At 34.8% G+C, this 13,524-nt stretch overlaps 2 protein-coding genes across 2 annotated transcripts; both read right to left on the bottom strand.

The window, feature by feature from the left end:
- Nucleotides 1-3,334: 3,334 nt before the first annotated feature.
- On the bottom strand, nucleotides 3,335-6,626 carry LOC132548422 (uncharacterized). The gene is made up of 2 exons (XM_060212286.1): nucleotides 6,573-6,626; nucleotides 3,335-4,468 (listed from the first exon to the last, which is right to left on the bottom strand). The coding sequence occupies exons 1-2, from the start codon at nucleotides 6,624-6,626 to the stop codon at nucleotides 3,335-3,337; spliced, it is 1,188 nt and encodes a 395-aa protein (XP_060068269.1).
- Nucleotides 6,627-10,030: 3,404 nt separating this feature from the next.
- Nucleotides 10,031-10,957, bottom strand: LOC132548423 (uncharacterized). Its single transcript, XM_060212287.1, has one exon. It carries the CDS (start codon nucleotides 10,901-10,903, stop codon nucleotides 10,031-10,033), a length of 873 nt encoding a protein of 290 aa, XP_060068270.1. The 5' UTR covers nucleotides 10,904-10,957.
- Nucleotides 10,958-13,524: the final 2,567 nt, after the last annotated feature.

Here is a 13,524-nt window from a genome sequence, read left to right on the forward strand (position 1 = left end):
AAAAAGTTAAGAAAGTAAGTTAGAGTCACATAATTTATTTTTCATTTCAAATTGTGGAAAAAAATACTTTCACTAACCCGACAACCACGATAACCATCATAAAAGACAGGGAGACATTTTCCTCAATACGTTATCATCATGCGTTGACAAGTAACCTTTCTGATACCATACAAGTTAAAATGAAGTGAGATTAATTTTCAATGAAAGCTTCAGGTCTCTGTCTGATATTTGTCCTCATTACATGTATATTGATTCTGTGTTACAGACATGAAGGGCAGGTGTAAAGATAAGAATATGGGATTTGAGACGTGTCAGGATCGCCTAGCCTTATATGACAACCCTGTCACCTTCTGTGAACACTATTTTAAGGAATGCTGTAAAACATGCCGAAGTAGGTTTTACCTTTATCTATCATCTCTAACGTCTCCACTGAATAGAAGATAAGCGTATGCTTCTCTCTGTTTATTTAGAGCTCTTCATGGTGGATGCTCTCGATGGCACAGAAGCCGCTTGCTCTTCCGGAATACCAGCTCTTACTTTAATGATACTTTTCTTTGTTCGTTTTCCTCTTCGAGTAAAAGGGAAAACTGAACATCGAAAATGATATTTCAAATTATTCCTTTTTTTTCGAAATTTCTTCAACTGAAAAGAGTCGATTAAGATATTACTTAATGTATTTGAGTCAGAGCGCAGAATGTGTATTACGGACCCAAGTGTTCCGGAATTGCAAGCGTCTTATGCTTCATTATATAAATGTTTGTATTTGCGTTTGTATATCATTATAATGACGGTGGTGAACAGCTTCCCCTTTGTCTATCATTCCATATGTGATAGTATTACTGTTAGTGATATAGTAGACTCTGCTTCTCATCAATAAAACTAGAAATTCTTGTTGACGAATTATTCGCTTATAGCAATGATATATAGAGAGATTTTCGTATATCTAAACATTTAGAAAATCACTGACCGCGAGAGGTCTGAGGCACTTTAATGAAACGAAGGTCCTATAATATTCTGTGTATTCGGAATGCTGTTTATATGGTACAGATTAAAAAATTCAGCGTTTTTATCTTTGGAATACTTATGCTACTCGAATTTGCTAATCAACATTATAATGGTATTTATTATGGACGTTGATTTGTTTTGCCACTCCATAGATAGGTACAAAATTCATTAAGACCTTTCTGTTTTCAAGGTTTCGAGGAAGCCAGCGAATCCCTCGTGGAGAAAGTCCTGGAAGACTTGTTGAAAATAGAAAAACATCAATAGGGTACACATTGTAGGCTGGAAGAAACTTTAATATTCAAGCACCAAATTTTGTACATTAATAAAAATAAATTTTCATATGTATATATCCTTGTTATTATCAGAATTATAACATTGGAATATGTTTCAACAATACCAGCATATATCAAATGAGTCTTGATCCTTAAAACTAACAGCTAGAAAGTACATGTTAACAAAATCTTAATTTAAATCTATCAACATGAAAAACAGCCTTTTTCACTTTGAGAGCAGTCTATGTTTCTAGCATACAGAAAACACGCATGCTCGCTGTTGCTGAGAAATCTAACGTCGCAATAAACTGTTCAAGAAATGAAAATAATCTAAATAAACCTGAAAGATATACGAAACCGGAACATTTAAGCTATATTTAATCATCATACGACAATTATATGACAGCCTCCCTTCATAATCTCGAAAAATATGTTAATGTTAATCACAATGTACAAGAAACCCAACTCTTTTTACTTACATAACTTAAGAAAGGCATTATTACTGCATGCCTTTTGATACCCGAATATCACTTGAACAGCCAGTACTCAAGACATATCTATGTAATAGTAGTTATTTGGACACAATGTATCCCCTTATCTGCAGGACACAATGAATTATCAACAAAATTGATATTTAATGCCTCACACGGATGAGATTTGCACGACAGCAACCTATCATTTTACTCAGAATATAAGGGTTGGTCACGTGCTCGATTTTGATCCTGCGCAGAAGAGATACTGTAAAATATGAAGTTTTCTTGTAAAATTTTGATTCGTGACTTATCATATACCAACCAAAAAAGGCATTTAGTGGATATTAACAGTACTATCTACCCATGGAACACCACGAAAACATTTTATGTTAAAGTATGACGAGACGTACTGATAAAGACCTCATCATGCTATGAATCCGCATTGCAGGTTCATGACATCTTGTGTCCATTGATATATATATCAGTATACTCACAAAAATGACTCTGTACTCTTCATAGGTGAAATAGGTGTTTGGAGCTTGTATCGTCCACACCTATAACAATGGAAAATATCTGCATGCTTTGTCTGCATTTGCGTTGCTCCATAATTCGTGATTTATCCCAGGAAATCATGTATGTTTTACAATATACTGATTAACTACATCTCGCATCCATAAATATACAGTATCAAGCATTATCAGTATATCAAAAATGATTCCTTATTTTTGCTGAAATCTGTACACGTGATCCTGGTGGAACGTACCATTGTTATTTAGACAACACATGATGTGTTTGGAACGTACCATTGCTATTTAGACAACACATGATATTTTTGGAACGTACCATTGCTATTTAGACAACACATGATGTGTTTGGAACGTACCATTGCTATTTAGACAACACAAGAGGTGTTTGGAATGAACCATTGTTATTTAGACAATACATGAGGTGTTTGGAACGTACCATTGTTATTTTGACAATACATGAAGTGTTTGGAAAGTACCATTGCTATTTTGACAACACAAGAGGTGTTTGGAATGAACCATTGTTATTTTGACAATACATAATGTGGTTGGAACGTACCATTGTTATTTGAACAATAGATGAGGTGTTTGGAATATACCATTGCTATTTAGATAATACAAGAGGTGTTTAGACCATGTGCCATCATTATATGGACAAGCCCCTATTTTCATTAGCTCGGATCAGTCTGATTCAACAGAAATCATATAAAAATGTTAGACAGCTTCGGACGTATTTTAAAACTCTGGAATTATTCAACAGATAAGATTTCAGTAAACTGGATGATCACTGGACCGTCAAAAATTAGATGGATAGTTGGCACCAGTTTGGGCAGTAGGAGTCATACTCGAGTTCCAATGTTGTCCGCAGACTTTATTCACTACTTAAACATTGTAATGTTCTTTTTATCATAAACATTGGAAAATCAGAGATTATTTAGTCATGGCACCACCTTGGATAATAGGATTAACACTGGAATCGTCTGATGATCGACGTACTTGCTAAAGTTTGGAAGGCTCCTTTCACGACCCTTAAGATTGACTTTCAGTAGGCCCCGGTTTACTAAACGGGGGAAAATATTTCATCGGGGTAGAAACTATATATGGTATATCGAGAGCATGGCACAAGGTCATTTGTCGTTAAACAGTAAATATCAGAAGTCTTGTTATTAAGGTAGGCCGCCATTATCCCGAAACCACTCTTCGTTAAAACTAAAACATCACATTTTGCGAGAATTAAAAACTCTGTAACTACTTTTCTTGAACCATCGACCAACCCACTTCCACCTACAGGCTTATCTATATCCAGGATTGGTCCTTCCACTTCGAGGAGGTTTGTGAACAGTGTATTTGCCGTATTTCTCACGGCTTTAGAGTTTGTTGATACAAAGATGCTGTAATTGCTTGCCATCATTACCTTCAGTAAATTCCAGATGAGGTCCAGTTGCTCCTTGTTGTCGTATCTTTCGTTTCCGATTATCTTTTTCTTCACATCAACAGTTATGTGAGCGCATGCCAGTAGTTTTTCATTCTGTACGAATTTGCTTACTGTTTGAGAAATACTTTGAGTTGGTTGAAAAAAAGTGTTGAAAAAATTCAGGAAAATATCTGCAAAGTGTAATTCTAAAACCCACGGAATAAGATTAGGTAGAACGTGGAAATATCTAAAGCGTTCAGTGTAGTCCAAGTTCATACGAACAAAATCGACATCATGAGGGAAAAGTCTTCTGAGATTACTTAAATCATCTTTCTTTAGAGCATTTGGAGTTTTGCTAAAGAAATCCTGATAGTCCCAAGATCTGCCTGTTAGAATAGACGAATTATATTTCCAGTCAAATAAATTCGGAACAAGATAATCGGACAGATTAAAAGATCTTGTGCACCTTATAAGAAAATGCCTACGAAGTAAAACGGATATGACATAGGAACTGTATATACCAGCCATACGGTCTGACCAACCCCCACATGGTCCTGGATGTTGGTCATCACAATCATAAACAATGTAGCCCTTCACCGGAGGAATTATTGTTGATATAGGCGGGTCGGGTAACGAAGTTGTGCTAGTTTCAATATTGTCCTGGTACTGCGATGCGACAGATGGTAGAAATTTTGACGTTGACATTTTATACCCCATCATGAACGACACCATCACCACTATAGCCAGAATTACTAAGGACAGGAACAAAGTCTGCTTCTTCTGTAAAACAATAACAAGGCATAGCAGGTGTAGGAATAATCTTAAATAGTGAGATATCTTCTATCTCATTTACAAACGGGCAATATCCAATTTGCAATATCTTTATGCAGATCCGCCTTAAGGGCGAGATTCAAAGGGAGACAATTCATGTGTGTCAAACTTATATATATAGATATACATATAGCCATTATATAAGGTGGTTGTTTTTTTTTTAATTTTTCAATATTTGTTATTAAAAGACTGAAATCTGTGTAATCCTGATAGGAACGCGTTAGGACTTATGGCGTAGGGGCATGTAAAAAAATAAAAAAATATTCGAGACAAATAAAAAGAGAAACGATTATTGCACATCACTCAAATAGGCAATCACTCTGCTGTATAAAAGTCTAATATCCACATTTCACCAGTGTTTATACAACTCGGACCACAGTAGACACCATAACTCAGTTCTTCTTGTCAGGTTATGCGAAAATAACAGCAAACTAGGAAAGTCATTAATTACAATTAATATAACATCTAGTAATTTTAAATTGAGCACGAGATGATATTTATGAAGTATATCTTACAACACCAGCTGTACGTTATGATCCGGAACATGTGTATACGACAATGTTTATGTCCTGTTACATATTCTTATCGGGATTTTGTTTGGTATTTTTAATTATATATATAATACAAATAATGATAATAATAAAACATATGTGATGGTAATCAGTTGAGTATGATAAAATTTAAGTATCGTACGTGGTGTACAAATACGATGAACAAGTAAGGACTGCTGGAATGTAGACTTAAATACAACATGTTGATTGACTTTGAGGTTAGTAATGTGTAGTTATATAAGTAGTTTTAACCTAATTATTTATCTTAGTTATTCTACTATTTTTAATTCAGAAATATAAGGATGCTGTCGCTTTTTCAAAAGATAAAATGCATGGCTAAAACAGAACATAATGAATAATGAAAAGATAAATCGGATTATTGAATGACAGAAATCAGACAATTAATTGTTGTATTAGTCACAGAATATTTTGTAATAAAACATACCAACATTTATATGATTGATTGATATACGAGTGTCCCAGTACATTAACTTATAATGAATCCTTTTTCACACTCTCCTATCTTAATACATACCATTTCTGCAGATGTCCACAACACACCTGTAATATATATAGCCTCGTGATACGGGATTAATGTTAAAAAATGTTCAGTACCACAATACTACTTGAATTATCAGTAGGAAATGCAGCGAGGTCATTTGGCCGGTGTCTGGTATGCTTAACCAGCTAAAATCGCTAATGTTTACACTAGATTTTTCTGAAAAGTTCATGAAAATTTATAAATATTTATTTTGCTTCTTGTCTTCAAATGATTATTTGTAATCTCTCTAAAATAAAAAGAATTTTGAATTGAATGTTTCTATGTGAAAGATTCTTGTTTTCCTATTTGTTAAGCTTATCATGAACAATCGGGTGATCCTTGTATGTTGTATATCCATAGTGCGTAACAGGTCTGTGAATGGTTATATTACACCCTGATCAGCTGATTATATTGTCCCCTCTACAGTCCAATTAGAATATATCGCATGTGACAGACAATACTGGAGTAATATACATTTGAATTCAAGACGATATATATAATTGACCCATTACACTATTGTTTATACGTTTTATATGTACGTGAGATAACAACACTTCTCCAAGCATGTTTCGTTACATATGTTAGGTGTTAGCTTTCTGTCCCTCTTTTACTTTCTGTATAAATAATTAAAAGCAAAAATGGTTTTAAAAAGACACAATACAATATATATATATATATATATATATATATACGATATCCAATACCTACATATGTTGGTATTTAAAAAAGAAAAGTTAACTATCATTTTCATGTTCCTTTCTTGTTGTAAACAATAGTTTAATTTAACAATATACAGTATATATTTTTCTAACAAAATAGGCGGATGTTACATACAGATCCCAAGGCATAATTTAGCATTTTAACCAATCCATAAACAATCATCAGTTTTGACAGAAAGAGTAGCATTTAATAAAGGATATTACATTACGTCACATTTAACCGCATCGTAAATAAAACTTACGTGGGTAAAATACCCATCGGTTTGTGAAACTGATATTATCTCTAAAAAGTACATGTTGACGTTTTTGGAAAATCATCAGATATGTCAAAATTTCGCAATCTTTTGAATTAAGGGGCTATTGTACCTACCTCATCCAGATTTTGACTTCTCTTTCGATCTTTGGATTTTTCTCAGTCGCCTCCTAGGCTTCAAAATTTAGGCCCCTAGTATCATTGATTAGTCCTAGAAGGACGAAACAGCAGTACGATGCAGTTTGAATCATTGTCTGGTGTTCTTTATCGTACTATAAATTTGTGTTAATAATTTGTGTCTTTTGTACAATCTTTTGATGTTTTGTCTTAATAGCGCTCTGTGTCATACAGTAGTGCTTCTGGTATAAAGAAGTAGAAAACAATTTCACAAAATAAGTTGTTCCTCAGCTGTCGGCAATACGAATGTATGCGTAACGAGGAGTAAGGGAAATAACTCTTGCGATGTTCTTTACAAACTAAGATCCATAGAAAGCGTTATTTTAATTGCAAATGGGTTCAAAAGCTAAGCGTCTTCAAACCGTCAAATCTGGGTATTTACCAGTCATTTTAGTCTGTTTCCATGGAAAATGGAAATTTGATTTCTGAAGTAAAATGGGAATGTGTATTTATCTATCTTATATAGTAATTGTTTACATATTCTGCAAATTGTGTCGAATTACTTAAGAAAAAAAAATACCGACATGTTAGCAGAATCTTAATTTAAATTCAAATTAGACCAAAGTAAACGTACTACACCTCTACTTGTGATATATACAATTATCTGGATAAAGGAAAGCCGTTTAAACTGACCTTATACCCTCACATCTCAAAAGTTTACTTATCTAAGATTGGTCTTGATAATGACGGTGGAAATATGTTGTGAATACATCAACTTTATACATAAGAATAAACAAAGAATTCAAACTCTCATTGAGATATGTAAAAAAATATTTGAAAATAAAAGTTAAACTGGTTTAAGCAACGTATTTTAAAGATGAAACTCCAGGTATTAACCATACGTAAAGAAAATCTATAACTGTTAGATTCTATATTAGATGGAAATAGCATAACTTCTCTCAACTTTTTAACGGCTCTCAAGGATAAGTCTACCCCTATGTAGTGGTTTAGTTATTAGTATCAACAGATAATTTCAAATTTCAACAGACATATTTAAGAAATGGTCTAAATCGGAACTAGGAAGTAATCGACATGTAAACAGCATATAATGATTATAAAACACAGGACAGGTGCACGGACTGCAGCAACACGTGCACTACATTTCAGCATCAACAGATGTTTTGCTTCCATCCATACAGTTGTTTTTTTAACATGTAAGCACAGTAAATGCGATTGCTTGGTGTTTGACTCATGAGTGCAGTAAAAGTAATTTTCTTTGTTAAACACGATGTTTCACATAATAACGGAACGGATTTGTAGTATCGCATGAACTAGATAATGTTTGTGATGTGAACAAAGAGAGTTACAAAAGAAAGTAGAAACCAATCACAATATTTGTTATGTATAAATTAATAGTAGTAATAGGTAATATCCTTTTGAAAACTAGCAAATTTTGTTTTTTTAATATCAATTATCATTTATTCAGCAAGTGTATGTATATATTAATATTTATATGGATATCAACATGTACATATTTATTCAATTATTTTTAAATCCGCCATGGTTTAAGATTCCTGGGTTCAGCTCATGAAGAATTAGTTACCCTCATGTAGCACGGTTTTCATACGTCGCTCACTTCCGTTCCATTTGTAAAGTTATGTTAATACATTGCATTTTACGTGACATGAATAGAAACCATAGTCATATTGCATTATCTGGAAATATATGAATACAAATATAGATTAATAAATTATATTTGAGATATCTCTGCTAGTTCCAGAATAACTATGTTGTTTTTTGTGTAGTTCTTTTGCTATGTTCGCGTCGAGCATGCCGTTCGGCCAGATTTCAGCTGGTCTAGGAATGTTATGTTTTTGTTGTAGTGTGGTGTCGCTATTGACAGCTATGGGTAAGTGGCGAATAGTGATATGTTAGTATTGTTTTAAGTATAAGACTTTATAATTACACGATATAAAGTGTTTCAGACAGACTCGAGACTGATACAGCCGATGGCACGGCAACAAGCAAAGTAGAAGTCTCCGATAAATCTATTATCTACGACCAGTTTCACTCTCTGCATCCCTGGAACATTTCATGGCAAAATGGAAGATTCCATGTGGAATACCTCGTGGATAAGACGAGAAGAATAATTTGATTCTTTGGTGTACATCAAGCGAATCTCGGGGTCGCGTAACGGTGTGTTGTATTGGATTTGAAATTGGGTGCCGCTCCTTTGTGATCTTCAAAGGAGCGTGTAAGTCTTTGATTGGTCAGTTTTTTGTACTGCAACCTGCTCTAGACCAATCAAATGACTCAGTTTGTGCCTTCAATTTGTAATGAAATGTCCCAGGGGTGCTGAGAGCGAAAGTCATCGAGTATCGAGGATGTTGTTTTATTTAAGTTATCCAATGACACCTTAGTTTTTCTTTGATCTTTTCCTGGTGATAAATCCCATGCCATGTGATCACATATGTGATATCTAAAATATCGCATGGTTCTCTCTGATTTGTCCACCCCATTTCCAAGTGGGCGAGACAGATAAACAAAGACAAAGGAAAGATTTCGAACAAACACCGGCTTCGATGTTTCTAAAGTCTTTCCATACGTTGTCCAGCTCCGATATCTCTGACATCTACTAATGAAATGAATTTTACTGTAACAGAAAATGGGATGGGTCATAAAATAGCGGGAAAATCATCGACTTGACACTTGACACTAATCGGCTTTAGCTCCGCCCCTTGGCACGTGGATGAGAAAACCTCGGTGGTCATTGGATAAAACAGATATATAATTGACACTCGTAATGTATCGGATATATCACACTCATCCTTCGAACTCGTGTGATATATCAGATACATTACTCGTGCCCAATATGTATCTATTACAAATACACTCGTAAAATATTTGATAAATTATGCTGATAACCTTTCGACGTCCACATGTGGACTAAAGTCACAAGATAAATCTTATTATTTTCATCTGACGCGGACATCAATTTCCTATCAGGAGAAAATGCACTATATATATACATCTGTGATTGTACTTCTATTCCTCCATCTCTCCTCCCTTTATTTTCATTCTTCCATGTCTTCCTTTTTAATTTAACTGGCCATTTATCATAATCACAAAACATCAATATCTATTACACTCGTCAATCAATGGTGGCCACCCGTTAACAGAACGGACATTAACCAGGTTTTCGTTACCAGATAACAAAGCAGACGCTAGCCCGGTATTAGTTTATTTCACAAATCTTATATTGTTTAGTCTACAGCTCATAAGTCTTACATTAGCCAATTTCGAAGTTGGAGATAACGAGTTTCTTGTTTACTAGTATGGGGAAAGTATTTCGCCAGGGTAGTAATTGTGCAGTGTATAACGCGAGCAGGGCACGACCTCATCTTTCACTAGGCAGTATAGACTGGGATTATTGGTATTCAAGTAGGCGGACATCATTCCAAATCCACTCCTCGTTAACATCAAAACATCACATTTCGAAAGAAGAAAAAAATCTGTCGCTACTTTTTTGTAACCATTAGTAACACCGCTCCCAGCAGGATTTTGGTCTATATGTAGGATACGACCCTTGACCTCCAGGATCTGTTTGAATAATGATTTGGCTGTATTTCGCACCAACTCGGAGTCTGTTGCAATGAAGATACTATAATTATCCTCCTTTGTCTTGAGAAAATTCCATATGTGTATCAGCTGTTTTCTGTCTGTTCTTTGGTGATCTTGAGTTTCATTTCCGCCCATACGAATGTGAGCGCATGCTAGCTTTGTTACAGATCTTAATGTCTTATTTATAGTTTCGACAATATCGTCAACAGGTTTGAAGAGTGTGTTGAAAAATTTTACATAGATATCAGCAAACTGTAAATTAAAAATCCATGGGATAGCTTTATGTAGACTTTTAAATCTTCTAAAGTGTAAAGTGTAATCCCAGTTCATACGAACAAAAGTGACGTCAGCTTTAAAAATATTACCAAGACTTTTAGTATCCTTGTTTCTAATAGGAACTGGAACTCTGCAGAAGAAATTCAGAAATAAAGAAGTTCGACCAGAAAGAATAGAGGAGTTGTATCTCCAATCAAATGAATTGGGAATAATATAATCTGTAAAATTACTTGGTCGTGAGTAAGTCACAAGGAAACGTTTCTTTAGTAAAACGGAAATGACGTAAGCGCTGAACATGCCGGACATGCGATCCGACCAACCACCACACGGTCCCGGATGCAGGTCACCACAGTCAAATACAATATAAGTGTCTAATGGAACTGTTGGTCGCTCTGGTACGGGAGTCAAGGGGAGTTCAACTAAGAATCTCGCCTTGGTTGCTGTTTGTCTTTGGTTTAGGGTAATGAAGGGCCATGGTCGTTTTGATGCTGGTGTTTCAACTCCGGACTTGAACATAATTACAAATATGCCAGCCGTAAATGACATTGAAATACACAACAATCGTTTTTTCTGTAAACGAAAAGAAGAAAATATATTAGTATAGCGTGCTTGACCAACAACAATGAAATGAGCAGTGTGTGAAACGGACTTGTTTCCTTATTCTAAGTACTATGATAAAACTGTTCTATCTTCATAGCACCACTGATCTATTGATCCGTGAAACTGTCATCAGTGCACGTGTAGCCTTATTTTAGCATCATTGATCTATTGATCTGTGAAACTATTATCAGTGCACGTGTAGCCTTATTTTAACATCATTGATCTATTGATCTGTGAAACTATTATCGGTGCACGTGAAGCTTTATTTTAGAATCATTGATCTATTGATCTGAGAAACTATTATCAGTGCACGTGTAGCCTTATTTTAGTGTCATTGATCACTTCCTTTGTCTTTACTCATTGGTCAGTGGCTGTAGCAGGGCTGACCGGTAAGGGATGGTCCCAACTGGGGTACGCATTAACGCGTGATCACCATCTCTGTTGTGTCCTCATTGGTCACTTCCAATGTTAGCCAGATTCTCGACCAACGAGGAACGACCCCAGTAGGGCACTCGCGTGAGGGTACGCGTGTCTATTCAGTTCTGTTTGAGGTAGTCTAATCAAGTTTTAAAACACCCGTAGAAATTTTGCTGATATTGAGAGCTAGTGTGGAGATAACCCACAACTTTGTGCTCTCACCCAAACGTGACATGTTTGTAGTTTTGATGTTTTTATTATTTTGATATGTTTGTATGCAGTTTTCATCATTGTCTTTTTCAATTTTGTTGCAATGAATGCCAGATTGTTTTCCAGGGTTTCTCAACTCTTCCCAAGTTTGATCTCGGGTTTTTTACCCTTGGCGTGCCAATAATTGTAGCCATCTTTAATGCTCTTCAATATTAAAGATGGATATTGGCAAGAAATAACTGTTACATTTTATGCCAACAAATGTTAATATGTATTGGCATTTAAATTCTTATGGCATTAATAAATGACCATTTCAAAAATTCTACACTATGTTATTTTTATTGTCACTAGATTTATTGAAGGACATTAGCAAACAGGCTACAGGACCTGAACAGGGTCAGGACTAACATATATATATATGCTGCTCTGTCACTCCACATATTGTAAACCTGTTGTTACTTCAGGTGTAACCGTACTACATGTGATTGTATCGTATTGTATGATTAAAGTTTTGCCACTGTACGTCCTGATTCCTATAAACACAGGGAGGTTAATCTCTGCAATCTGTCTTCGTACTACAGATAGTAGGGACGGTTGAGCATGTGTTAAATAAAGTTGTATTAGGTTAGTGTTATTCTTAGTCTCAGCTATTTTGATTTAATAAAAATACCCAGACTTTGTAACGGACTTAATAACAAGCCGATGTCTATACGCATTTCAGAGGATATCACTCAATCTGTAATAAAAATGAGTTTATCGTGTTTTTTAACAGATACGGCACGTCAAAGCATCACAAACACAAATTGAGCATTAAGAATAAATTCAAAACGCCGACAAAGGTACTCAAAATAATGATCAGGTTAAAACTGAAATTTAAAATTTAAGTTATAAAAAGCAGACTAAGCTAAGCTTAAAAAACCAATGATCAGGACAAGTAGTTCAAACAATTCAAACGTGGACAAATGGAACCATTCCGGATGTGAAACAGCCTTTTCTCACATTTTTAAAATAGATATTCTTCATTCTGTTAAAAGCATTTGATTTTATTAATAAACTCGTGAAGGAATTTTTTGTATTTGTTTGTTATTTTGGAAATTGTGTGATAAAGATGGGATCTCATCAAAATTTTATTTGAAAAAAGACATATACAATTTTACCAATGTTTTTACAAGCAGTCAGTGGATAACAAAAGGAATTTGCGTTTAAAGTAGTTATTTGTAAAACACTATTCTTCATGATGTATGATGTGTGTCTTATGTACAATCTTTAAAATAGTGGTAGACACTGCTGGTGGACTTTGTCCCCGAGGTCGCCGTTACCTGCTTGCCACGTTTTAATTCACTCGAATAGTGGCACGGTTCAGAAAATATACATGTACTTGACGCTATACTAAAATTATCTGATGTATGAAAATTACAAAATTTATTTAATTATTTGGCTTTTGTATCTCCCCATCTAGTTTTTTTTATCACTTTGGATTTTCTTTAGTCGCCCCCTAGGCTTCAAAATTTCAAATGCTTTGCTAGATGGCATCCGTACCGTCTACGGCGAAGTCGGAAAATGGAACATAATAATCCTAATCAAAACCCCGTACTAATGAAGGGCTATTCATAAATAAAAAAAATAAACTAGTGCATGTTTCATCGCTAACAGCGACACAATATTTCGGTTTTTCCCTCTGTCACTGCGAATAGACAATG

The sequence above is a fragment of the Ylistrum balloti genome, unplaced genomic scaffold (assembly GCF_031769215.1).
Source record: "Ylistrum balloti isolate Yb309-2 unplaced genomic scaffold, AGI_CSIRO_Ybal_v1 Utg370010, whole genome shotgun sequence".
Classification (NCBI taxonomy): Eukaryota; Metazoa; Mollusca; class Bivalvia; order Pectinida; family Pectinidae; genus Ylistrum; species Ylistrum balloti.